Below are 25,511 nucleotides of genomic sequence, written 5' to 3' on the forward strand. Positions count from 1 at the left end.
AGTGTTTGTTTAGCGTCATCATTAAGGATACGTGCATAATAGGTGAGATTAAAATTAAGTCCCATGATCCATGTCCCAAAACTGTCTATTTGTATTAATCACACTGACAGTAAACACTGCTGACATGTTGGGCTGGTCAAGTTATTTCAGAGAAGACAAAGATGAATCTGGCAAAATGGTAGGCTAGATTCGAATCAAGACCGTAATGAACAAAAATATTTTTTATCTAAAAAAGAAAAAAAACTGATTAAGAACAATTGAACTGATTAACTTGAATGGGAATGACTTATTTCGTCACCGAAACAATAAATCGCTCTTCAGCCGTCATCTTATGCAAATGTTTTTTTGCAAAAACTTTACACAATTTGTACAAGCAATATTCACAGAGCTGGTTTGTCAACATTGCATAAGTTATGCATGCGAAGAAATGATTTTTCAAGTGTAATGGAGACTCGAGGTGACTGTCACCACCGGCCACAAATTTCACAACACACTATAAATAAGCTATTTAAAACAAAGTAGCCTTGAATACCACACATGATGATGCATGGAAAAGCTTTACAAGGATGTGGCAAAATAAAAAGAACTGAGATTTGTTTTGACCATTTTTAGTCATTTCCAATCATTTCAATGTACATGTGCCCAGCTCACATAAGTATTAATGTCATACTATTTATGATCAGTATTAACTAGTTGGGTGGAACTCAGAATTTAGGACATGGGTCAAAATTTGGATTTTCCCTTTCACAGGAATTCAATTAGTCCAACATAAATGATGACAAAGCCTAACTACATCATTGATATTGACAAATTATGCCCGTATTTATCCCATAATGTAGAATACTTTTTTCCATTTTGTCACAAATGTTCAGTCAAAAAGTTAAATGCTCGCATAATGATTAACAGTCAAATATAAAACCCATTTGCCATTCAGCAAAAAAACAAAACAACAACATTGTTTCCAAAGAAATATTTGTCTAAATTTTTTTAACTTTTGATTATGCATATTTGTTTCCATTTTCAACTATTTCTGGGAAATTACGCATTCTTCCACCATGGACCACATAAAAAAAAAACCTTTAAATAGAACAAAAATTATATGAATTAACTTATATAGGTGCCATTTGAAACATTATTAATAAATATAAGTTTCTCAAAACATTACAAAAAGTCTGCATAATGTCCATTAACTTATACTGAAAGAGAAATAATTTACCATGCTTACAAGAAAAAGTATTAAAAACTTAAAGGGATAGTTGATGAATGAAGATCTAATGAAGATATTTTTGATGAAATCTGAAAGCTTTCTGTCCCTCCATTGACAGTCTACACAACTACCATTTTGAAGCTTCAAAAAGTTCATAAAACTAATTTTCAAAGTCCAAATTTTCTGAAGAGACTCGATCCCTTTATATGATGGCTTAACAGATTGAATTTAGGCTTTTCACATATAAACATTCATCAACTCACTCATCACTTGTGGTAAACAGAAGCTAAAGCATGTACACTTGACGTGTGAACCAATGAGGTTCATTCTCGTGTTACGCAGCATGTTTGAGCTTCAACAAGAACCAATGAGGTTCATTCTCGTGTTACGCAGCATGTTTGAGCTTCAACAAGAACCAATGAGGTTCATTCTCGTGTTACGCAGCACGTTTGAGCTTCAACAAGAACCAATGAGGTTCATTCTCGTGTTACGCAGCACGTTTGAGCTTCAACAAGAACCAATGAGGTTCATTCTCGTGTTACGCAGCACGTTTGAGCTTCAACAAGAACCAATGAGGTTCATTCTCGTGTTACGCAGCACATTTGAACTTCAGCAAGAACCAATGAGGTTCATTCTCGCGTTACGCAGCACGTTTGAACTTCAGCAAGAACCAATGAGGTTCATTCTCGTGTTACGCGGCACGTTTGTGCTTCTGCAAGAACCAGTGAGCTTAGTTAAAGCATAATGCTACTTTCTGGAAACCTGACAACAACAAAAAATCTGTTACATATAAACACACAACTTCACTTTCAGTTGACTCATGTTTTTAATGCGTTTTGATTTAGTTTAAGTATGAAGATTACAAACCAATTATGAATTTAAATTCATGGGCTTCATTGCCATTCATTTTGATGATCTCAATATTAAAATCATGATATCAAAAAGCCAATAGTTTCAAGAGCAGTCAGTTGTACAAAATCATTTTTTCTGTTTTTTCTTGTTCTTTTTGGGCATTACATTGTCAATCGCTCCCTCCTCTTCATCCTGTTCTCTCCTTTTCTTTTTATCTGAAACTTTAGAGTCCGTATTCTCAATTTCTACCGTTTTATGTTCATCTGTATGAACCTCTAGAGATGTTTTTTTCTTCCCTTTTTTGGGCGCCTCTTCTTCAGTGGCACCATCCGTTACTGTAGGGGCGCTGCACATTTCAGCCCCATCCTCCTCCCTCTCCTCTCGTTTCCTCTTGCTCTTGTTCTTTTTCTTTTTCTGTGGGTAACTAGGCTCTTCAACACTCCCTCCTGTTACTGAGGTCAGAGCATCTTCCTCTATCTTTTCCACTGTGCCATCTTGATCACTCTCTCTGTCCTTTTTCTTCCTTTTCTTCTTTTTGGACTGTTCCATATCACTGGTGTTTGGGGAGTCCTCCATGGAGGCAGATGTAGCCAGTGGAGACGGTGTGTTGCTGCTGACGGCTGGGTCACATGTTCCGTGAGCCTTCTTGATCTTGGCCATCCGCTGGGCAAAGTACTCTTGCATGGTCAGTGTGCTGGTCACTGTATTTAGTTGCTCCTCTGGGTTTGGATTAGGTACTGTGTCACTGTCCTCTTCTCGCTCTTCCTGAGAGTCAGGTCCACTGCTTCCCTGAATGAAAGAAATGAGATATGAGATAAATATGAGAATATAAATGAGAATATTTATCTATCTATCTATCTATCTATCTATCTATCTATCTATCTATCTATCTATCTATCTATCTATCTATCTATCTATCTATCTATCTACACACACACAGTGTGCACAGCCCAGCCTAAGATAGGTTTGATATTGGGAGAAAGACTACTGTATGTAGCCTATTTTTGCACGCATCAGAGAACTTGCATTTTACTTTCGCGATCGCACATACTCTGTGTATCAGGAGGAGCGGTGGTACATTTATCAGATGCTTACCCCTGCGTAACACTGCACACATCTTCGGAGCATTATGCATTAGCATATGGCTCCGACACAGCTACCGGAGCTGATCGCGGCCACTCTAGTCAATGCTTTTGTTTATACCATCCAGGCAGCAGCACGTTTCAGAAGCAGCTCTCTGACCTAGTCTAGGCTCTGTTGCACAACGAATCATCCACCATGGTCTTGTCATTCATCTCACCTTACTCTGGTCATGTGATCAGTGATTGTGAATCTATGCCAATTTCACCCTCAAACCCCGTCATGGCGATATATGTTGCGAGATCTCATGGCAAGAGAGTTATAAAATTTTGTAAAAATAACAGTAATATTCCAAAGATCAGACAAAGAATGCAATGTGCAAGTGGAACAAACTGATGAAATGATCACATCAAGCAGTGAGGGGGTGACTTGTCAGTCAGGAAGGAACAGGACAACCCACTTCAATTAATTTAAAGTAACATGATGTACACACCCATGTACGTGTCACATTAACTGTTGTCAATCAAATTCCTGTCATGCTGAGACTTGTCCCAAGTATCTCATGACATATCAGAACTGCTTATGCAGTATCTGCTTAGAGACATTTACAAAACACTCTTAGCTTCATTTTTAGAGAAAAAATGTTAAATGTCTAAAGAGAAATACATTTCCTCTCAATCCATCAAGAATTCGATTCTGTTAATTTCTTCATATTTTGTATGTTGTATAATATTCACCAGCACATCTATAAAGAGGAAACAGTTTAAAAGAAGGCGTATCTCCAGGTCACTGTGTAAATGGCTGGATTAAACAAATGATTCTTGAAAAACTTGTCTGATGAGTGAGAGTCAGTGCTCGCATTGGCCAAACTAAGACAGTTATTATAGGCATTAAGAGAGAGAACAAATTTTCTAGCATAACACAGCTTAATCATGACAGGCAAACGATAGCAAGACATAGTGACTATGTTGAAAGACCACAGAGGAACATTTTAGATTAAACTATCGTCCTCCAATACTTTATCACGGTGACTCTCTCTCCCATTCGTCTTCATTTTGCTAATGGCCTCCTCAATGCATAATGATTTGCAGTGAAGAATACCCGCTCTGAAGCCTGCGCTAAACCACGCCGGTGCTGTACATTACGCCAGAGACGGTGGTGAAAACGGCATTTTTCAAAAGATGTATGGAGGGACCGGATAAAAAAAGAAAAACTGATTGTAAAGGTTTTGTATAGCAAAGAAACAACAAAATACATATGGACTACCTACAATTCTTTTCTTTTCTTTTTTTTTTCCACCAGACTTTGTTCTTGCATTCCATGTAAGATGCAAATGAAAAATTCAATATAAATAAAATATACAAATATACAAATATATAAAATGTAACTTTCAAACATTAAAGACAAGTACAAAGTCTGTAATAAAATAAGGAACAAATGAAGAAACAAGCAATAACTAGAACAAAGATACAAATTAAAAAGTCCTTTCAGGTAGATCTGACAGTAGTTCGATACAGATTAGGTACAAAAATTTAATAAAGTAAACAAATGTAAATAACACTGCGTAGTCTTCACTGTATGAATTAAAAATAGATTAATCCTTATTAAATGTACAAAAGTTATTCAGTCAAGAGCAGTGAGTGATTCTTTTGTTGTTTGATTAACATTAAAAACAAGGACAGCAGCAGGAATATTAGGCTGTCATTTCAAGACAATACACAGATCCAATATACTGATAATGTTGCACATTTGTTGTCTTTCTCGACTGGTTACGTTTACTTAAGACATAACCGACTATGTTTACTAGGATACTAGCCAAGACGGACATCATCAAAACTCCCTTATCTAAAACATTCATTTTAGGGGCCTAATTTATAAATATGTGGATATAATGTTGAAGATAGTTTTGGAAATGTTCCTATGAAGACAGTGTGTAATCACCATGGGAAAATCTCAGAGTAAAACTGCCTTTCATAACTGTTTTAATTGTCCTTGCTTTTATTTTGTGATTATTTTAATTAATTTCTGTGTAAAGGACTTTGAATTGCCATAGTGTATGAAATGTGCTACATAGATAAACTTGCCTTGCCTATGAATGATTTATAAAACATCTGTATGCACAAAAATGTTCATAAATGCATCTCTATGCATCTATGGTTCAAAATAAATACAGCACTCATCGTAATTGGGCAAGGAAATTATTATTTTTATTATTATTATTATTACTACTATTTTTATGAAATCATGCGATTGAATTAATTTCAGTGATGTAATTATTAAAGGGGTGGTATAATGCCCTTTTCACAAGATGTAAAATAAGTCTCTGTTGTCCCCAGAGTGTGTGTGTGAAGTTTTAGCTCAAAATACCCCACAGATATTTTTATATAGCATGTTAAAATTGTCCATTTTTGAGGGCGAGCAAAAACGCACCGTTTTGTGCCTGTTCCTTTAAATGCAAATGAGCTGCTGCTCCCGGCACAGAGGGCGGAGCTTCAAGAGCTTGCACTCACACAGACATGCACTGAAAATTTCAAAAACTTTTAGCCTTTTATGTTCAAATCAGATTCACACAATGGAGACGAGACTCAAGAAGTGACAACGTAGAATGCAACAGGACGTTTCTGAATGGTTAGTTGATGAATTAATGTAGCTTATGTGTAGTTATCTTCTAGTCATTGATTAGCATATTCGGTCTTGATAATCTACAAATCGCGTTTTTCAGCAACATTACAGACTAACCATAATCATAATCAACCACCCCTTTAAAATGCAGTTAAAATGTTGCTTATTTGCAAAATGCATTTTATGATTGCCTATTTATTTTTACATTTTCATTTTAAAAAAAGGTCAGGATTACTAGAAAGGTACAAGCAGATGAGTTTTCATCAGGGTTGGAGCTAAACTCTGCAGGACAGTGGTCATCGTGACTACAAGTCGTTACCACAGGCCCTTCAAAAGTTGGAAGTCACCCAGAGGGAGACTGGAGAACTGCAGATGTAGGCTCATTAAAACAGAAGTCTCACTTTTCCCTCCCAAAAAAAATAAATAAAAAAAATAAAATAAAATCTATATTTCTGGTTTAAGGGGTCCAAAAGTGGTCATCAGAGGAGATGTGGCTGACAGCATGTAGCAGGGACTTAGAGAAACGACTGGGGGGCATTTTGGAGCGAACTGTGAAATTACTCTCCGGAGAGAAAGAACGAGAGAGGAGAAGGAGAAGAGGAAGAGAGATGGAGCGAGTGGGGAAATCCTCTTCATCGGAGAGGTGGCAAGAGTGTGTGTGTGTGTGTGTGTGTGTGTGGTGCGACGTCTCACCGCCTGGGGACCTCCATTAGGCTTATCTCTCTAATGTGCCGAGAGAAGTGCTGCTGGTAGCATTCCCTCAACAGTGCTGAGCACGGATTGGGTTATACCACACACATGCAAGCACATACGTGCAGACGCACACAAACAAACAAGCCAGCAGGAAGGCTGACATGGAGATAATGCAAGTCCAGGTTTCATGACTCTGCTTGGACGTCCTAATGAGGGTGTAAACAACAAAAATGGCCCCCGTATGTTCTCAGACACTCTCTGGCTTCTTCTGCCTCCACATTCCCCTCGTTCTTTCTCTCCTCCTGGCAGATGGGAGGCCCCAGGAAGAGGATGCGTTCCCCGAACTGTGTGCAGCGTTCAGATAAGGGCCCTGCAGCAGGAGCTACGGGCTCTTTCCTGCTCCGGCTGGAGGGGTGGGGGCGGTGCGGCAGTGGGGCTGGACTTGGAAGGGGGCGTCGGGACATTCAAAAGGCCGCGATGAGGAAACCGTAGAACAAGACATCGCCGCTGACGCCAACACATTGCAGCAGACAGTCTATAGCAGCCAGGGACGGTGAAAAAAAAAATGTTGTCAAAATGCCTCCGGAATGTGTTTCACAAACCCAAATCGTGACACACTCTTGGATTTGCTGCTGAAAACTGCAACTAATTTGTCCCACTCTGTGCTATGTCAGAGAGTCCCTAATTTATAATACAAAAGTAATATTCCTCCTAGCATAGAGACACGGCACTCTGACTACGCTAGTTTAGCACTGCAAATGCTGCGTCAGCAATGAGAACTTCTAGTGTCCAGGGATTAAAGACTGCAATATGGTACAATAATACTGTGCTATATATAAAGTTATGATTATTTCTAGTACAGATATTTTGTAATTCTCTTACAATAATCCCAGCTGATGTTTAACCATCAAACAATACATGAAGTTATACATAAATAGGGTGGACATGCAGTACAAGCAGGTTATAGGCAAGTTCACAATTTGTTAGTATTTGTTAATGTGCTATCATTATAAAAATGATGAAATAAAGTAATAAGCAATATATAAGGGGGGGGGGGGGGGGGGGTAAAATAATGTGTGCTTTTGGTATCTCTTGCTTTGATTCTATCTTGCAAACTAGACTTAAAATTGTGTCATATTTTTGCAATTATAATCCCTGTTTTGCTTATATAGATAATCTTTGAATTTTTTTTAAAAAGTACATGATTGTGCCTGACTAAATGAAAAACAGCATTAAATTTAAGCATGGTAAAAAGCTGGAGTTGAATGATCAATCAATCTTCATTCAGGGGATTTATTTCCCCCCAAAAGACATCAGCACTGTTTTTTCTCTTATCCCCCCAATTTTTGAGGATGGAAGCATTTGAGGATAATTTACTCCCCTTTGAGGGCTCCAAGTTAAACTATATTCTAAACAAAATGGATCACAGCCCATTACGCTCGCAGGCCGATGGATAATATCGAGACGATATTGGGAAGAGGGCTGATTGTGCGAGCGGGTTCTCATTGTCCTGCCACTATTATAAATTTGGTGGTGGCCTGGGCTTATGGATCGGGACCCAGATTACCCAGCTGTCCCTCCCTGATGAGGAGAAAGGACCCGCCGCGCCATCCTTCATACCATTCACGTAGGCGGACAGAAAAACAGGTGGCACCCACGCAATACAGTGCTTTGCATGGTTTAATGAGCATTTTAACATGTATCATGATATAATACATTATGTGAATGTAATGTAATGAAGTAGAACAAAGCAAATAGTTCAATTACAAGCCATACTTTGATTCATGTTTAAGTACTTTAAATGTATGTTTGGCATAATGCTATTCTTCAAAAAGGCAGCACTATAAACCGTGCATACAAAACTTTAGACAACTTGCTAATTTTAAAAAAATATTTAAATGTTGCATAAAATGGCTTTCAATGCAGTGGATGAAAAGTTGAAATACAAATTGATGTATACAAACAAGCACATTGCTGCTTATAATAATAAAATAATTATAATTGTATTAATATTGATATTATAAAACCAGATATACACCAAAGGCATTTTTTTAGATTGCATGATGTCTGTTAATTTTGTATAATAATAAATAGTTGTATTAATATTGATATTGCCATTATTATTATTAATATTATTATTATTACTACACTTTTTTTTTAGGTTGCATGGTGTTACATTGTTATAATAACAATAATAATATAATTATTAATATTATAAATAATAACATAATTACTTATTAATACAATTTAAATTTACAACAGGCAACAAGAATTAAATTATTTTTAATAATCATTATCATCATCATCGTCAAACCAGATATACACGAAAGACATTCTTTTAGGTTGCATGGTGTATGTTAAATTGGTAAATTATTATTATTATAATAACATTGTAAATAATTATAATTATTAATACAATTTAAATTTACAACAGGCAACATAAAACAATGTAAATAAAATAAAAACCCTGAAACGGAATGAATAAAATATGGTGAATGAAGGTGTAAGTGATGAAGAGGTATTTGAATAACAAAGACGTAGACCTAATGCAAACAGTAAGCCAGCGTGATGCAGACCTCTCCACCAACCCTAGACTTCATTACTTATGAGTAACAAATGGCGACAACACACTGCATAGGGCATCATCACTAAACTCTGCTTGCTTTACAATGTAAAGTGCTTGCCTTTCCGTGCCCTCCAAGGAGCTGATGTGTCAGCCCCAAGATGGAGGACACACCATTTATTCTCTGCCCTGCGGTGATTTATTAGATTAAACTGGCGGTGATTAAATGCAAGCCGAGACCCATGAAAACAGCAGTGGTGGTGGCTCTCAGGAGCGTCGGGTGGTTAGCTTCCTCTGTTCGTACTGTAATCACCATGCCAGGGCAGCCGTGCCTGGGCCAACAATGACTGCTAAAGTTGGACACTTCAGTTACCCTTTTTAGTTAATGCCGTTTTTATTTTCACACTAATTTGTACATGTCCGTGGGTTGGCATGGGCGTAAAGCCAGTTGCCGGAGGGTATGTTGCAAGCAGTCATTTCGGTCCGTTTCTTTTTTATTCTGTAGCCCTGTCAACAGCGTAAGGGAGGCTGCGCTTTTGTTTGAGGCAATTAGATGTTATCTGAGAACATATTAGGGCTCTCCTGCTTCCAAACAAACATGCCTTTGAACACCGGCGTCGGTTAACGCATTAGTTGAGAAGTTAAACATGCTGGACCACATGGTTGCAACGTGCCAGTTTGCACTGCTGTCTGGTCCTGACTGAGCACAAATCTTCTAGTCATAATATGCAGTCCTATTGTGGGCTTGTGCAATTTATTGTGCAATAATGTGAAAAAGCTTCAGTTTTCATGTTTACAGCTTTTCACTTTTTTTGTTGTTGCATTTTGCTACTTTAACGAGAGGAAAGACAGAGGACAGAAAATTATAGGGATCTTTTTGAACTTTCTGTTCATCAAAGCATGAGAAATGTATCAGTTTCCACAAATATTAGGCAGCACAAATGTTTTCCATATTGTTAAGAAATGTTTCTTGAGTAGCAAATCAGCATATTAGAATGATTTCTGAAGGATCACGTGACACTGAAGACTCAGCCTTGACCAAAAGGATAAATTACATTTTAAAATATATTAAAATAATGAAATAGTTCATTTAAATATTTCACAATATTGCTGTTTTTACTGTACTTTCTGATCAAATAAATGCAGCCTTGGAGAATAAGACACTTCTTTCAAAACAATTTAAAAATATTTCCAACCGCAAACTTTTTTAGAATTTTTATAAAAATTCCAATATAATATAATTGTACTTGAATATTTAAAAAATGTTTTATGAAGTAATGATTTGAGTGTTTTCAAAAATATATGTATAAAAACTATTATTGTTATTGCTGATGTTTATTATTATTAATTGTTTATGCATAACTTTCAACAAACATTGCATCTGTATACAAATATTACATTTGCTAGCAAATAAATGTTGAATGGGACTTTATAGTCAGTAGTGACCTCTCCAAAGCTCTCATCAATATCGTATAATTTCCAAAACATCATACAAGTTATCATTTGTGTAATCATTAAATGTGGATAAAACTCAGCGGTTTTGTTATGGGAGCTCCATCAGCCTGCTGGCATATTTGGATCTCAACTTTTGCATCCTCAGCAGCATTTCGGTATTCAACTCCGCCCACCAGCCGACTCCCATGCGGCCAATGACATCGCTGCCTCTCGCCCCTTCACCACATCTGCCAAATGGTGCAGCCTCTCCTCCTCATTTGGTGAGGTGGCGGCATCGGGGGAACGGGCGAGTCAACTGGCTGGCGATCCTTCATGAGGACGGGCGTGGGCTGATTCAGAACAGCTACAGGTACCACCCTCTAGTCTGAGGGCTTTGTGTTAGAGCTGCCGTGGGAGTGGGAGAGGCCACAGGGGGTCACGCCAACCCCTGGAAACACAGAGCGAGGAGATGCCTGACCGGAACCATGGAGACGACCACAGACGCGAACCGTCTTGCCGCTTACTTAAAAGAAATCCCAGTTCATTACAGTCATCATTTCAAAAAATAAAATAAAATGTTTGTGTACTTATGTATGTAGTATATTTACATTTGTGTAGGAAGAGTATAGTAAAAAGCTACAGATGTAATATTTGCTTAAAGTTATGCATAACCAATTCCTAATAATAATAATAATAATAATAATAATAATAATAATAATAATAAACAGCAAACAAAAGCAACAATAATAATAAATTGGGAAGATATTTTAATGTTTTTTTTTATGTTTTTAAAAAATAATTTTCTATTTTAATATATTCAAAATATAATTTATTCCTGTGATGGCAAAGCTGAATTTTCATAATTGTGTGGAAACTGCTACATTTATTTCAAGATTCTTTGATGAATAGAAAGTTCAAAAGAACAGCATTCCTTTGAACTGGAAATATTTTGAAAACATTGTAAATGTCTTTACTGTCTCTTCTGATCAATTAAAATTTTAGAAGTAATTTCTTTTTAAAAAAATTACACAAACTTTTCAACGGTAGTGTATATATTCTAAAATTTGTTTGATTTTAAGCAAGGGACTTGCAGCAACAGGTAGCAACGCATCTCTTTTAGGCTAAATTAAATAGCACAGGCACAAGTAATTGATTTAAAAAAAAAAAGATCATTTAAAATCACAAGAAATATCAAATTTATCATTGGATTTTCAAACTGAAAGTCTATTGTTTGCAGCTTCAAACTGAAAAATCTGGGGCACGATAATATTGAAACTAAAACTTCAATGTGGACATTATGCTGAATAGACAATATTTATTGAGTAATTTAAAGGGCGCAGACCAAATCAGACGATTGTCTGAAATGCATTCCACACACACACAGATGGAGTTTCACACGAAATATATAAGTGTAGGCCTTAGCGATCCACCATTGACGCAAAGAGCAGTGGTAAAAAATGACTAAGTTTCACTGATGTATGAAGCAGGAGGGAGTCCATTTATCAGCGGGCCCTCAGCGGTCGCCTGCTCGGGTCCCTCAAGTCACAGGCCGCGACGCTCCCCTTTTGACTGATTAATTAGCCAATCACAGGACATTTTTCACCAGCAGCAGGAGGGTTTATTTCAGCTAATGCTGGGGCCTCGCAAACCGAGCCACGTTCAAGCAAACTCGGCTCTTTCCTTTGGGCCTGCCGGAGTGGAGGGGGCTACGCAGGGGCCGAGGGAGATAAATCACACCCACTCCTCATGACTCCGTACACACTAGCCTACAGCCTAACTAAGGCCCCCGAGAAGAGAACGAGCCAACGACAGAGAAAGGGATGGGGAGGGAACGAAATAAGAGAGACATCAAGAATAAATACTGAAAGCTAAAAATACGAAAAGAAATGTGATCAAGTAAAGACAACGGTTGTGAGAAAGGCACAAAAGTGAAAAAAATGCCAAAAGCACTAGTCGTGAACATTGCTCTCCCTGCCACTGAGACTTTCCCACATCATTCAGAGCAAAAGGCAGTGATGGATGGCAGCGCGGTCTGTTCGGACACTGCCGGCTCTTCAACATGCTCATGACGGCCGTCTGTTATTAGCAGTGGTTCTCAACCAGGGGGCCTCAGCAAATTTCCAAGGAGGCGGCAAGATGAGTTGAAATTATTTTGAAATAAGACAAAACAAGATTAAAAGATAAGTTAAACCGCATGATTCCTACTTTAATTAGTTAAACAACTGTTGATTTATTCATTTTTAATTATAAACAAGGATTCCCACTGTCTTGGAAAACCTGGATATAGGAGGACATTTTAAAAGTATATGTCCATCACAATCTGTCAAAACGTTGGCAACTGGATTTTGACTAAGATGGAGAGCAATTTGGTTGCTATCCATTTTTGTTGAACTTTCTCAGAGATGTGATGTTTCCAAGACCTTGAGACATTAAGAAGTGCCTAATTCATATATAAAACAAATCAAAACTCATTCAAAAAAAAAAAAAAAAAAAAACTCTACAACAAAATACAATTGCGTAACAGTTTCTTAAATCAAGGTAATGAGATCAGGGGCGAATTGGAACGACCTCCAATGTGTGTGTCAGAGAACACTGTGACAAGAGATAAGGGACTGACAGGAAGCTCTGAGAGAGGGGAGGAAAACCCCTGGTGCAAGAGGTGGGAGTGAGGGCTGCCAAGACACAGAAGCAGTGAGATCGGACCTTTGCATGGACACTAACTGTGATGCACTTAAAACCTGCAAGGTGACACCGCTCGGTCACGAAAACTGTATTAAACAGGTTTATAATCACCTTCACGGCCCCATTGTGAACCCAGGATGCATTTATGAACTGAGGCAAAAATCTTCCACAGGCTGTATCACCGCACAAGCACACAATGCACATAAACAACGCCCCCTCATTGGCTTCCTATGCAGGCCTAACTGCCCCTCGTTTACAGGGCTCGCCACCAGCCCTTCGCCACACGGCCTCCTGGGATGCCATTGTGAGCCTGTTCAGATTGGTTTTCAATCCGGTCAATGAAGTCCCTCCAGACTAGGACAATAACAAACTGCAACAAAACGATTAGCGGAAGAAAAAATGAAAAAAATAAAAAAATAACACTTCCAAATTCAAGCAAAGCATGAGCTGCTGCTATTGTGTTGTTTTCTCAGTAAAGAGGCAGTTCAGCGGGGGCTTCAGACCTGCAGCACATACATTAGATGCACTTGGAATTGCTATGTCACGAACACTGAGGTAAACATTGACAACCAAGAGGGAAAGGTCAAGAAAAAAAGAAGAAAAAAAAACCTGGGATTTAATGTGAAAAACTAAATGGCACCTGATAGACATAAAATCGCTTAATTTACTATAAATTTTTTCCAATAACCAAAATATTACTGGAAAAGTACAATATATTACTTTTAAAAAAATTTTTTTTAAAAAGTCAGAATGACCTCTGTTCAGACTCCCTCATTTCATCTATTCAGTTTATAACAACCCAAGTATGTCGCAAGAATCTGTAATTCCATACACAACTGGCACTTAGCAACTAGATCACTAAAAACTAAACAAAACAACGTAACCAACTCTTTATGAAAGACATTTATAATTTGAGTAATTACCTGTTTGATCAGTTTGTTACACAGGAATGAATTTACTTGCACTTCCTTCAAGGCAATACTGTTTTTCCTTCTCGCTCTCAATTAATTTAACTGGAACAGCTTATTGTACATTTGAACTTTGTAAACTTTCTACACTGTAAAAAAGCTGCTGCCTTAAAGTACAAACAACTTGGATGTTTAATTCATTTCAACTTAAATGACATTAAACTGACTTTAAAAAAGAGGAGTTGAATCTTGTATAACTTAAAAAATAGTTGAATAAGTTAATTTATTTTGATATGTCATATGTTGTCATAAATTATTGATCATATAATGTGTACTTAAGATGTTTAAGATTAAATTGCATTTGAAAATCTCCCATTGACATTGTTAGAATTTTTTTAATTAGAAACGGGCAAATTAACTTTCATCATTTATTCGCATTCTGAATTGTGGTATGAGAAAACGCCAAAATTACCAACTGTTTTACACTGTGTGCGAATCAACATATAACAACTCTGTCTTTGCACAGCAGCCAGAAAACGAGACACGTGCCGAGTGTCATGACAACAGCAAAGCTGCTCTGATGCGACATTTCATTTACGAGCCAAAGCTTAAAACCTAAGATTACCTAAAACTATTCTTCTGCTGCCTTGCAAGCGCTGGTGTTTCTTTGTGGAAATACAAATCCCACTAAGAACTAAAATCACAAAAAATCCAGTATAGTATTTACATCACAACAAAAATGAGCAAATGACGTGTCCACTTGCAAAATAATAAGCGTCGAAATAATTACAATTCCAAATTTAAGGTGGACGTCCAAAGGAAATACAAAGACAAAAAGGGCTGGTGGAGCCACCTTCAAACTGAATCCAAACTATTAGAGCCGTGTAAGCCAAAAAGTCTACTCAATAATCCCTTCAACCAAACTTCGTCAAACCAAGTTTCGAGGGTTTGAAGGGATCATCAGTAATTCTGTTTTTTACTTCTATCACTGCCTCCTGTACCTGGGAGATGATGGGGAAATGCAGTTTGATCGTGCCCACCAGCACATCATCAGAAATACACTACCTGTGATTTGACCACAGAGGTGGCTGACAGGACTATGGGGTGAAAGAGGAGCAGGCGGGTGCAAATCCTTTAAGGGGATTTCAGCTGGATCCCTGCCTACAGTGGCTCGCGTGTGAAGTCAGACTGCACACTATGACACGGCTCATTATCAGCCTGCAGCTTGCTGCAAGCGGGTCACGTGAAAGCAGAGGTCAGCGGTGCTTACAGGTGGGCTGGACCGTAAGGTGACATGCAACCTGCTGCAATAGCTTTGCCACATCTCAACATTCTTCTCGTTTTATGTAACAATTCAAATGTCAGCTCAACATAGACACATATACATATATATATATAAAATAGTAACCTTGTTTTCTTTCTTTTGTTTTTTAATGTCTGCTACAGACTGTAAAAACATAAAATTTAAAAAGGAAGCGAAAGAGGAGAATATGGACGAGGTCATGGCTAGGGAAAAGAGGCCAACTAAGCATGCCAATTTTGCAAATTGAGTTTGGGGTAAGTAGTTTTAAGTTTTAGCGTCATTTCGTGTTGATCAATATACCATTTCATGTTGCATTTTTTGAGGATTCCATTTTAGGCAGGGCCTAAAATGAACACTCTCCATGCGCCAAATGAGAGTCAAAATCGGCTTTGGCGAGTATATGAAACTGTGTTAATCGCCAGTTGGCCGGTAACATTTTTATAAATTCTAACAATGCAAAATTGTGAGAACATGAACGACGCTCAGGACAGATGACAGGCCAGTACTGCATTTTCACAAAAGTTTAAGGCTCAAATTTTTTCATATTGATGACATGCTCAAGAAGATGCGACAGGGAACTCAATTTGTTTCTCGTGTGCTGTGTAGGAAGTATTCTGTGTGCAAACATCCAAAGCATCCAGAAATCAGTGCACGATTACTGAACTAAGCTCTCATATTCAAATAGACATTGTTGCATCGCACAAAATGCGTTGTTGGCCTTGAATAAAATAAAAGAGTAAAGTCAACAGTGTGCAGTAGAGTGGTCTTATTTTTGTCATTTAAATCCGTTCCTGCTATCTACCTGCACCTACCAGGCTGTGCATGGACCTTGGTTTGAATTCATATAGACATATTCAAACAAATTTTGTCAAAATGTCCGTCTTACAACATAATTGGTTATGGCTTAAGTGAACGTAAACAGTTTAGAAATAAAACGTGTATCAGTATATTGGATCTGTGCGTCAGGTCTTAAAGTGACAGCAGCCTTATATTCCTGCTGCTGTGCTTTTAATGTTAAACAAACAACAAAAGACAAAGAACAACCACTCATTGCTCTTGACAGAATAACTTTTGTATTAGGATTAATCTATGTTTCATGGCTGGTAAAAAAATATCTATGGCCGGTAGATTTTCTTAAGTCACCGGCCATTGTCAGGTGTGACAAAGTTAGTTTTAGGCCCCGGTTTTAAGGTTTCTGGCTTTGGCAGAATTTTACATGGCAACATAGTAAAATTGGATATAACTTTACAAAGAAAAGTTTTTAAAAAATGGCCCCATACACTTCAATTGTAAGTGTTTCACTGTAAAATGGAGATCACACTGTTCATACGGGCAGCTCACACAGAATTCACTTTCAAATTAAACAGCTTTATGTTGGTCAACGCAGCAAATCAGTAAAAACTTGAACCCAATGAAATCTGCATGGGAAAATCTTTCGCTCTTACATGGAATTCACAATAGCATAGATTTTGTGACAAATACTATTTTTTTGGGGGGGAGGGGGTTAAATCAAGATTATGCTTATACTTGTATTGAACCTGGAATATTTTTTTACGACATTTTAAAGAATAAGAAAAAAAAAAAAAAGAAAAAAAAAAGAGATGTGTCGCCAAATTACACAGCTTACCTCATCTTGGCCTCTTGTTTCTTGTTTCGATCGTTTCCCAAAAATACAAGCCAGGTCTGTTTTGCTGCGACTGGACAGGTCCTTTCCTGTGAGAAAAGGTTAAAAACATGAAGACTTTTTATAGATCTTTGACATTATTCCACACAATAGAGCATGAGAGTTCTGTTTTATTGTGAGGGCAGTGGAGTTCATTTCAACCTGCACTTCTGTCAAACTATCATCCGCTACCAAACATTTTAAAACGATATTATCGAACATTACTTTCCGATTTAGAAAGAGAAATGTGTTAATGCATTTCACGAACGTCTGGAGAGATGAAAAGGAAATGTTTCCGGTCGCAACTTGTTGACAAATGGATATTTTTCTAGTGCCGTTCAACTGTGTAAACTATTGATTTAAATGGATAAGGGTCACAGGACAGTTTTGAACTCCTGCCGAGAGGAAAGGTTTAGAGGTAAAAAAAGGGCACGTTACATGGTCGCAGGGGATGAAACGGCTGAGGAAAAACAAACGGTGCAGGACCGACCCCACCTCACACCTCCCGTTTTCCAGCAGCTCAAAGGCTCCAGGAGTGCCTGGGCGCCCGTCTCAGCCGTGAGTCCTGTTCGTACAGCTGCATCCTCTTCCTCCAAGCAGCTCCTGATAACACTCGCTTATTTATTGCTCTAGGGTCTTTTTCAGCGTGGCTTTCAAAGGGGAGACCTTGCCTTCAAGTAACCAAGGTATCCTGTAAGCAGTCTAAACAAAAGGCCAGGCCGAACAAGCTTTCCACTGATCACAGTGGACATCAAGTGGAGCCCAAAAATGACCTTTTTACTTTTGGAAAAGAGATCTATCAACTAACAAAGGTTAGTTTTGGGTGTAACTACAAGTGCCACAGAAAACCTTTAAAGGATTAACGCAACCAAAAATGAACATTTGAATCATGTACTGATTTTTTTTTCCCCATTCAATTTAAATTAATTAGAAAATGGAGATTTCAAGCTCAAGATTCAAGATTTCAATTCAAGATTTTCCAAGCACAAAAAAATGAAGCAAACGAATGTAAAAGTATCATAAAACCAGTTCATGACGACTCGTGCGTTATTCCGGGTTTTCATAAGTCATACGATAGCTTTGATTGAGAAACAAACTGAAATTCAAGCCATTATTCACTGAAAAACTTCCCCTCCAGTGAGCTGTAAACCGCTGTGACCAAATCATTGAATCAGTTGAGTTGAACTCAAAAAACAGATCAGAGTAATCCAGAGTAAACCTTTGAGGCAATAGGCGATAGATCCTTGGGTGCTGAGCCTTTTCTTCATAAATGCAATAAATGCTTTAATTTATAGAGTTTAATCTACGATGACATGACATAAAAGGTTAATTTATGTACAGGCAAAATGAATGATGGAGAATAAAACATCACCGTCAAGTTGAAAATAACATCCTATAGTCTGTGCTAATAGCCTTGTGGGCAGCCCGGGTAACCCGAGTTCAAGTTCCAGGTCCTGGACCTCACAAGGCGTACGGTGCACTTTTTGTGTCATTTTAGAGATTGACAGCCATTCATTTACTGCGATTGTATTGAAAGCAGTATAAAATAAAAATATACATTTTTATTTAAAAACAAGATGCTTTAATGTGTCTCAAAGCCATCGACGAGAGGCAGTATAGTCTACAAGTGCACATGAGGTTGTGAAATCCTGTTGGGAGCAAGGTCACTGTTGAGATGGCAACGAATGTGACAGAACTCTGGCCAAACCAGATTAGCAATCACAGAGGCTTTTTTGGATCGACTTGCTAATCTGACAAGCAAGATACTAATTGACTGCCTCATAAGACACCTACATAAGTTCTAAGCTTGTCAGTTGCAAATAAAAGAACAAAGACAGAGGCTTTTCTGGAACAGGAAGTGAAGGTGACAAAAAAAGATCAGGGGGTGTTCTTTGAACTGCTTGAGCAGGAAATAGTAATGATGAAAATATTATATGCAATGGTTCGTTTCTCAAAAGAAATCAGGTTAATTGTTAACGAAGGGGTCCCAAATTGTTTCGTTCATCTGTGTAACAGCTTGACCCACTCAGATGATGAAGTGCTTGCAGTTCAGCTCACATCAAAAAATGCTGGATCAGTTGATAAATGGGCAGCCAATTAAATCTGGGTTACTGGTTTACGCTGCTTGTGTCTGAGATGGGCGCTGGAGCCGCTGGTGCCTTTCTCCTGTTCTGAAAGCCATCAATCTTTGAAACAAGCTACCTCCATCCTGTCTAGAGTGGGGCTCAGCTTGATTCCATACTAAAGGATCAGCCCAAAACCAAAATAAAAATGACACTGAAAGAAATATATGCAGTTGTACCATAATTACACACTGCACATTCATATCCTGACAAGAGATAATCAGCACCACTATACAATAAGAGACCACTATATAATACATTTAAGGTTGCTAATATTACAGTCAAACGTTTGGACAATTTCTCAATCTTTATTACTTTTTTTTTTATTAATAGTGAAGTAATCTACAGAAGTCAATATTTGAAGTGGATCAAAAAAGTTCATCAAAGTTGTCCTAAGACAAGAACGGGTATTGTTCAAAATTCATGTATAACTTTGATGAAAGGTTTTGATCCACTTCAAATGTTGACTACCGTTATGAATTTAAAGTATTAGAATTCTAAAATCTTCAAAAGAACAACATTTTCATACCTTACCATTCAAAAGTTTGGGGACAGTAAGGTTTTTTTTTTAGGACACATTTATTTGATCAAAAGTGACAGTAAAGAAACTTATAATGTTATAAAAGATTTCAATTAATTCAAATGAATGCTGAAAGTGGACAAAAAGATTTTGTCCACTTTTTATCATGATGGTATTGTGGTATTTTAGAGTTTAATGGTCTCCAGACTAACTGAAGTATTACATTTACTTTTAAAAAAGGAAAAAAAGAAGAGCGTAACACCTTTAAACATTAGACATAACTTATCTCTGTTAAATCCATTAAAGGCCTTAACCTGGTAGTGGCTTTGGTGGGGCGTACCCGGGAAAAGTACAAAGGGTGAGGTCTTCTGTGGGTTCCAGATCAACTAATATCAGCAAAAGGTGATCCAAAGCCTCCACAGGGGACATGGGCGGAACCCCGACGCGCTGGCACAACGAGACAATTGCCATGACAACAAACCACAAATCCATTAGCAGTTGTAACAACCAGTGTCACGTTTGTCATTTCAAAGACGGTTAGACGTCCTAGTTCCACTTTCAGGCACAGCAACTTAAATCTCAAACAGACTGTTACGGATCAAATTACTGACATCACACATTCAGAGAACAGAGTCTTCTCCTGAGAATTAATTTATCAATAAATACATTCAAGCAGAATCCCATTGCAATATTTTTACTAGGGATACTCCACCCAAAAATAAATTCTGATATTTATGTCGTTCCAAACCTGTATGCATTTCTTTCTTCTGCAAAACACAAAAAAGGATATTTTGAAAAATGCTCATAAACTTAGGTTCCCATTGGCTTACATTGTATTTTTCCTTTACAAATAAACAGGTTTGGAATGACATGAGGGTAAGGAAATACTGACAGAATGTTTATTTTTGGGTGGGCTATCTCTTTGACCTCTGAATGGTGATGCTTTTACAATAGGATGTCAATCACACCAAGAATAGGAAAAAATCTTTTTTACTAATGAGCTCGAGTGATGCTTTTTCACTTCAGGAAGACACAAAATGAGACTTATGGAGGCAGAGGTCAACACCACCAATCAGAGTAGAGCTGAGGTCATGGACATGAGGTTAGTGAGGTAGCCCAATTGCCTCGGGGTGTCGTGATTAGGTTGTGTGTGAGAAGTCTCATTCTGTCTCATGAGACATGAGACCCATCCACTGAAAGTACGATCTTCCTCCTTGTAGTTAAACAAAGGCTTTAAACAGAGACAACGGCGGCAACAACAACATTGTTCTGGATGCGGTGTTATCTGTGGGACTCATCAGGTGCTGATTGAGGCCATTTTGAGTAGTAAGTGCACTGGCCTGTGCTCCTCACAGGAAACAGGAAGTCAAGCTTAGGAGCGGTATGCTACGGTGTCCTCTCAGGTGATAAGAGACGTCGAGTTTTTCCCCAACATTCCTGACATCTTTTATAAACATCCATCATGGAAAATGAGACAAGGTCTAAAAATACTACCCTTAAAAGTGTCACAGCATCATGAATATTTAGACCCGAGGCCAAATAAATTTCCCACTCATAGAGACCACCAACAAACATCAGGCCGCCTTGCTCTCCATGCTGGGAAGGATGTGAGCCATTCAGCAGAGGTCAACACTACGTGACAAAACATTCAGGGAGATTATTCAGCTGCCTGATCAAACTCAGGTTTACTTGTTTGTCTACATGATTGTGCTTCATGAAGTGACTCCCTGTACTAGGGGCGGCACAGGCTGCTGGTTAAGCTGACCGCCAACTCGATCATGCAGATCTACTGCAGCAGTGACCCATGAGTTTGTACTACACATGCCAAAGCATACAAAGTTCAGCTACTGAACACAGGAAGTGATGGAAGGGGGGCTTTATTTATAAAGGAAATTGAAAAATAATAGAAAAAGAAAACTGGCTCGGCTGCATGAATGTTTTTCAAATTAACACGTTAAGTAGGTTATTTAAAAACCACCTTTCACCACCAGACTTAAATAGACAAACCTGACTATGTCAACTGGGAGGGGGGGGCTCAAGATGACTTAAAATTATTTTAAGACAAAACAAGCATTAATATTAATATAAAATATTTAAAGAACCAGAATTCCCACTGTCTTGATACTAGGGCTGCACAATATATCGAAATAATCGAAATATCACAAATGCATATATCACGATATGCATATCGCAACAGCTTGTAGTAACTGGGGTCATGAACAAAAGATAAAGTCACTCGCTGCTCTTGGCTGAATAACTTTTGCAGCTTTAATAAGAATCAGTATATATTTAATTCATACAGTGAAGACTAAGCAGTGTTTTATTTTTTACATCTGATTATTCCGTTTCTGTTGTTAAATAAACCTAATGTAGGCCTACCTGAAACGCTAAACACTGTGGTTTACACTTATGTTAAAATAACATTTCTTAAGCTACTGTAAAACACTGCTGTTCACTTTCAGAAGTTGTAGGGATGTTTTCTTGTCAAAAAGAATGTGAAACACATGTAGGTTATATAATTTTAAATATATTTTAAAGAATTTAAGTTTATTTTACACACTTTAAGCATTGTCGTATCGCATTATTTAATGAGTTATCGCATATCGCATTTTTCTTAAATATCGTGCAGCCCTACTTGATACCCTGGTTATTTAAGTGTGATTTTTTTATCCCTGGAAAATCCTGTAATGCTTACATGCTTAAAAAAAACTTTAAATTATTTTTATTATTCTTTAAAAAAATCAGAACATCACAAAGTAACTGGAAAAGTAATGGGCCTTTGAATATTGCTGTGGATAATTGGCCTTGGGGTCAAAAAGGTTGAGAACCACTGTTGTAGAGCAAAGTTCGCTCAAAATAAAGTCCTGTTGCATAATGTCAGATTTGCAAGATGACACTGAATGGCTCACCTTTAGTGAATTTCATGTAATGGACCCTTTTCTTTGAGGTCTTTGATTTCTCTTCCAAACTAAATCCTTGCTCCTGTGTGGGATCTGAAAGTACACAGAAAGGTTAAAATAAAATAAAAATTGCATCACACAATGTTTTTAACATGAGACTGATTCACGCAACTAAAATGTAACACATGAAAACCATATAACATAGTCCAGGTCATTTCAACATCACAATAGCACCACCTATTGGACGTTAAGGAGAATTAAAGCATTTCAAAACTGCTTTTTACACAAGTGGTGTTTTGCCTTTGATGTTCAAAATTCTGCTTACTGTCAGTGTGGTTCTGTCCATGGCAGTTGTTAAGCTCAGCAAGGAGTTGATTAAAATCGTCCTGGTGGGCAATCCAGTTGTCCTAACAACACAAATCCCCAAAAGGAAGATTGATGTGACAAAAAACAACAAAAAAACACACAACGCAAAATACAGTAGCTCAAAGAGAAAGAAATAGGAATGGTTTCTCACCTCGTTGTTTACAGAAGTGCCCAGACCCAGTTTGTTGTTCTTGGCTTTAACCTTAATGTTTTCTGTAGACCCCTGTTCACTCCTGCCAAGACCCTGCCGTGCAAACAAACCAGGAAAAATGTGAGCACACACAAATAAGACTATTAGAAGAACCATTACATTTCCATTTCCACACAAGCAAGACATGCGTTGTATCTGAAATCACATACTACACAGTAGGTACTACATTTGGTTTGAAACTTACTTCACAACCATTAAAAAAGTATGTTCTATAAAGTATTTTCTATATAGTATGAACGCGTGTTTAAATGAAATTCGGACTACATCTGTAAATACTACAATGTTGTCATTGTCATGTGGCCTAGGGCTAAGTACTGCCATTCACAAATCCTCTCCCATGGCTTCAGGTATAGTAAAGTCACCATTGGATGCGCACTTCAGAATCTTGCCGCAAGTAGTAAGTGATCCGGGTACCTTTTTATGAATACAGACATACCACTCATCTCACATACTATTTTACACCTATTATATAGTATGGAAGTAGGCATATTCTGACGCAGCGATGGAGTTTTTTTTTTTTTTGGTTCACTGATTTTCTCCATGAATTCCGGCTCATCCAACAAACACCACAAGTAAAAAAAGAGCAAAGTCATTTCAGCTGATCACATTCCATTCTGAAATGGAAATGGGGGGGGGGGGTACTTTAAAGGGGTGGTATAAGGCCCTTTTCACAAGATGTAAATAAATATCTGATGTCCCCATCAGAGTGTGTATGTGAAGTTTTAGCTCAAAATACCCCACAGATATTTTTATATAGCATGTTAAAGTTGTCACTTTTAGAGGGTGAGCAAAAAACGCAAATTGCTATAGAAATTTAACTCTTCATCTATGTCAGCCGGCTAGATAATGTTGCCATGGCAAGCAACATGTTTGTATATAAACAGAATTGAAAGGTGTTCAAGAACACAAGTAGTCATAACACATGTAGGATTTGTGGGTTGATTAATATATATATATATATATATATATATATATATATATATATATATATATATATATATATATATATAAAATTATAAATGCCTTAAATGTTATTACATCAAGGGATGGAAGGCATTCCTCATGTTTTTGAAATCACCGGAACAAAAGTTTGTATGTTTATTGTGTTTTAAATATATGTTTTTACTGATATAGACCTATGCGTCTAAAAATATAATATAAGTAATAAGTAGCTGCTATAATAAGTAAATTTATGGTTGTGGCAGCAGTCATTGAGTGGCCCAAACTCTCTGCGGCGTTCTTACACCTTTCGATTTTGAGTTTAGAAATATTTTTAAGTTAAACTTAATATTCATTACAGACATTTGACGTATGGTTGTATTAGTGTCTGTGTTACTTAAGTTCAGCCCATTAAGTTATACCTTTCCTTTGGCCCAGCCCATACGTTCCAGCATCTTCTGTCCAAATTTAGACTCATCGTTGCTCCACGTGGTGTTTTGGGGGTCCGCTGCCCATTTCTGTTTACGACGTGCTAATAAAATACAAAAATTAGGATATAAGTGTACAAAAAATAAGCGACTACAATAATAGCAGATTTCGTTTCATGTTCTATCAGAAATATGTTCATATTTCAATCTTTTTTTTTCATGAATGTCAAAGGGTTTTGTGTCTATGAGGTACAGTATAAAGCGGAATTATCTTAAAGTATTTGACAACTCATGATTCGCCCTGTGATATTATAGGGCCATGGTGGCTAGCCTGCTAGCAAACATACTAAGCAACGTGGAATAATGCAAGAATGACTTTAATATACGATATTCATCCAAATCAAAAGCACATCTCTAATTCAATTTTACAAAACCGACAACTAATATTTTCAAAAACACATACAACTATCCTAAAATACATTCCAAATTGTAAACTCACGTTCGGCAAGCATGGACATCTTGAGGGGTCCTTGAACACATGGGGGAACAGGCAGGTTGTCCTATTTGTGCCTGATTTAAAAAAAGCTCATATCTGTCGTCTCAAACATTGCAATATTATTATATGATGTGTATAATTATTCAAAAAACACAACAAACTATATCATGCACGTGCATTTAGATTATTTACGAAATTAGTAGCCTTCATATTATCGTATTTTAACACTTTTGTAACAGTAGATGGCGTAAGTGGGTTAACTGCTCAGAATAATTTTTAAAAAAAAAAAAAACCATTTAATTACAATAACTGCTTAAGGAACTCATTTGAGCTTTTACTAATTTATTTGCGTTTCTTTGAAGATAGTGTATTTTTATAACAATTGTAGCTACATTTTTACTCTAGTAACTGCACCTGGTAAACTCTGATTTCCATACATTATTGCAAGGCCTGGCCAAAGTTGCTTAGATGATATGCTGTTTTAAAGCTAATTATGATGACAGTAATATCAATGTAAAGAT

At 37.4% G+C, this 25,511-nt stretch overlaps 1 protein-coding gene across 1 annotated transcript; it reads right to left on the reverse strand.

Annotated features, from left to right (window-relative positions):
* Positions 1–2,014: 2,014 nt before the first annotated feature.
* On the reverse strand, positions 2,015–25,219 carry pinx1 (PIN2 (TERF1) interacting telomerase inhibitor 1). Its single transcript, XM_084092027.1, has 7 exons — positions 24,994–25,219; positions 24,489–24,598; positions 23,068–23,160; positions 22,876–22,957; positions 22,560–22,643; positions 16,972–17,057; positions 2,015–2,848 (listed from the first exon to the last, which is right to left on the reverse strand). The coding sequence occupies exons 1-7, from the start codon at positions 25,010–25,012 to the stop codon at positions 2,186–2,188; spliced, it is 1,137 nt and encodes a 378-aa protein (XP_083948153.1). The 5' UTR covers positions 25,013–25,219; the 3' UTR covers positions 2,015–2,185.
* Positions 25,220–25,511: the final 292 nt, after the last annotated feature.

Source organism: Abramis brama (genome assembly GCF_963993115.1).
Source record: "Abramis brama genome assembly, chromosome: 18".
Classification (NCBI taxonomy): Eukaryota; Metazoa; Chordata; class Actinopteri; order Cypriniformes; family Leuciscidae; genus Abramis; species Abramis brama.

Excerpts from the sequence above, each read along its gene's own strand:
- pinx1 (XM_084092027.1), bottom strand. Across the intron at positions 22,958-23,067 it reads GCACTTCTGTAAACAACGAG|GACAACTGGATTGCCCACCA; the intron begins GTGAGAAACCAT and ends TTGTGTTGTTAG. Across the intron at positions 22,644-22,875 it reads TGGACAGAACCACACTGACA|ATCCCACACAGGAGCAAGGA; the intron begins GTAAGCAGAATT and ends GTGTACTTTCAG.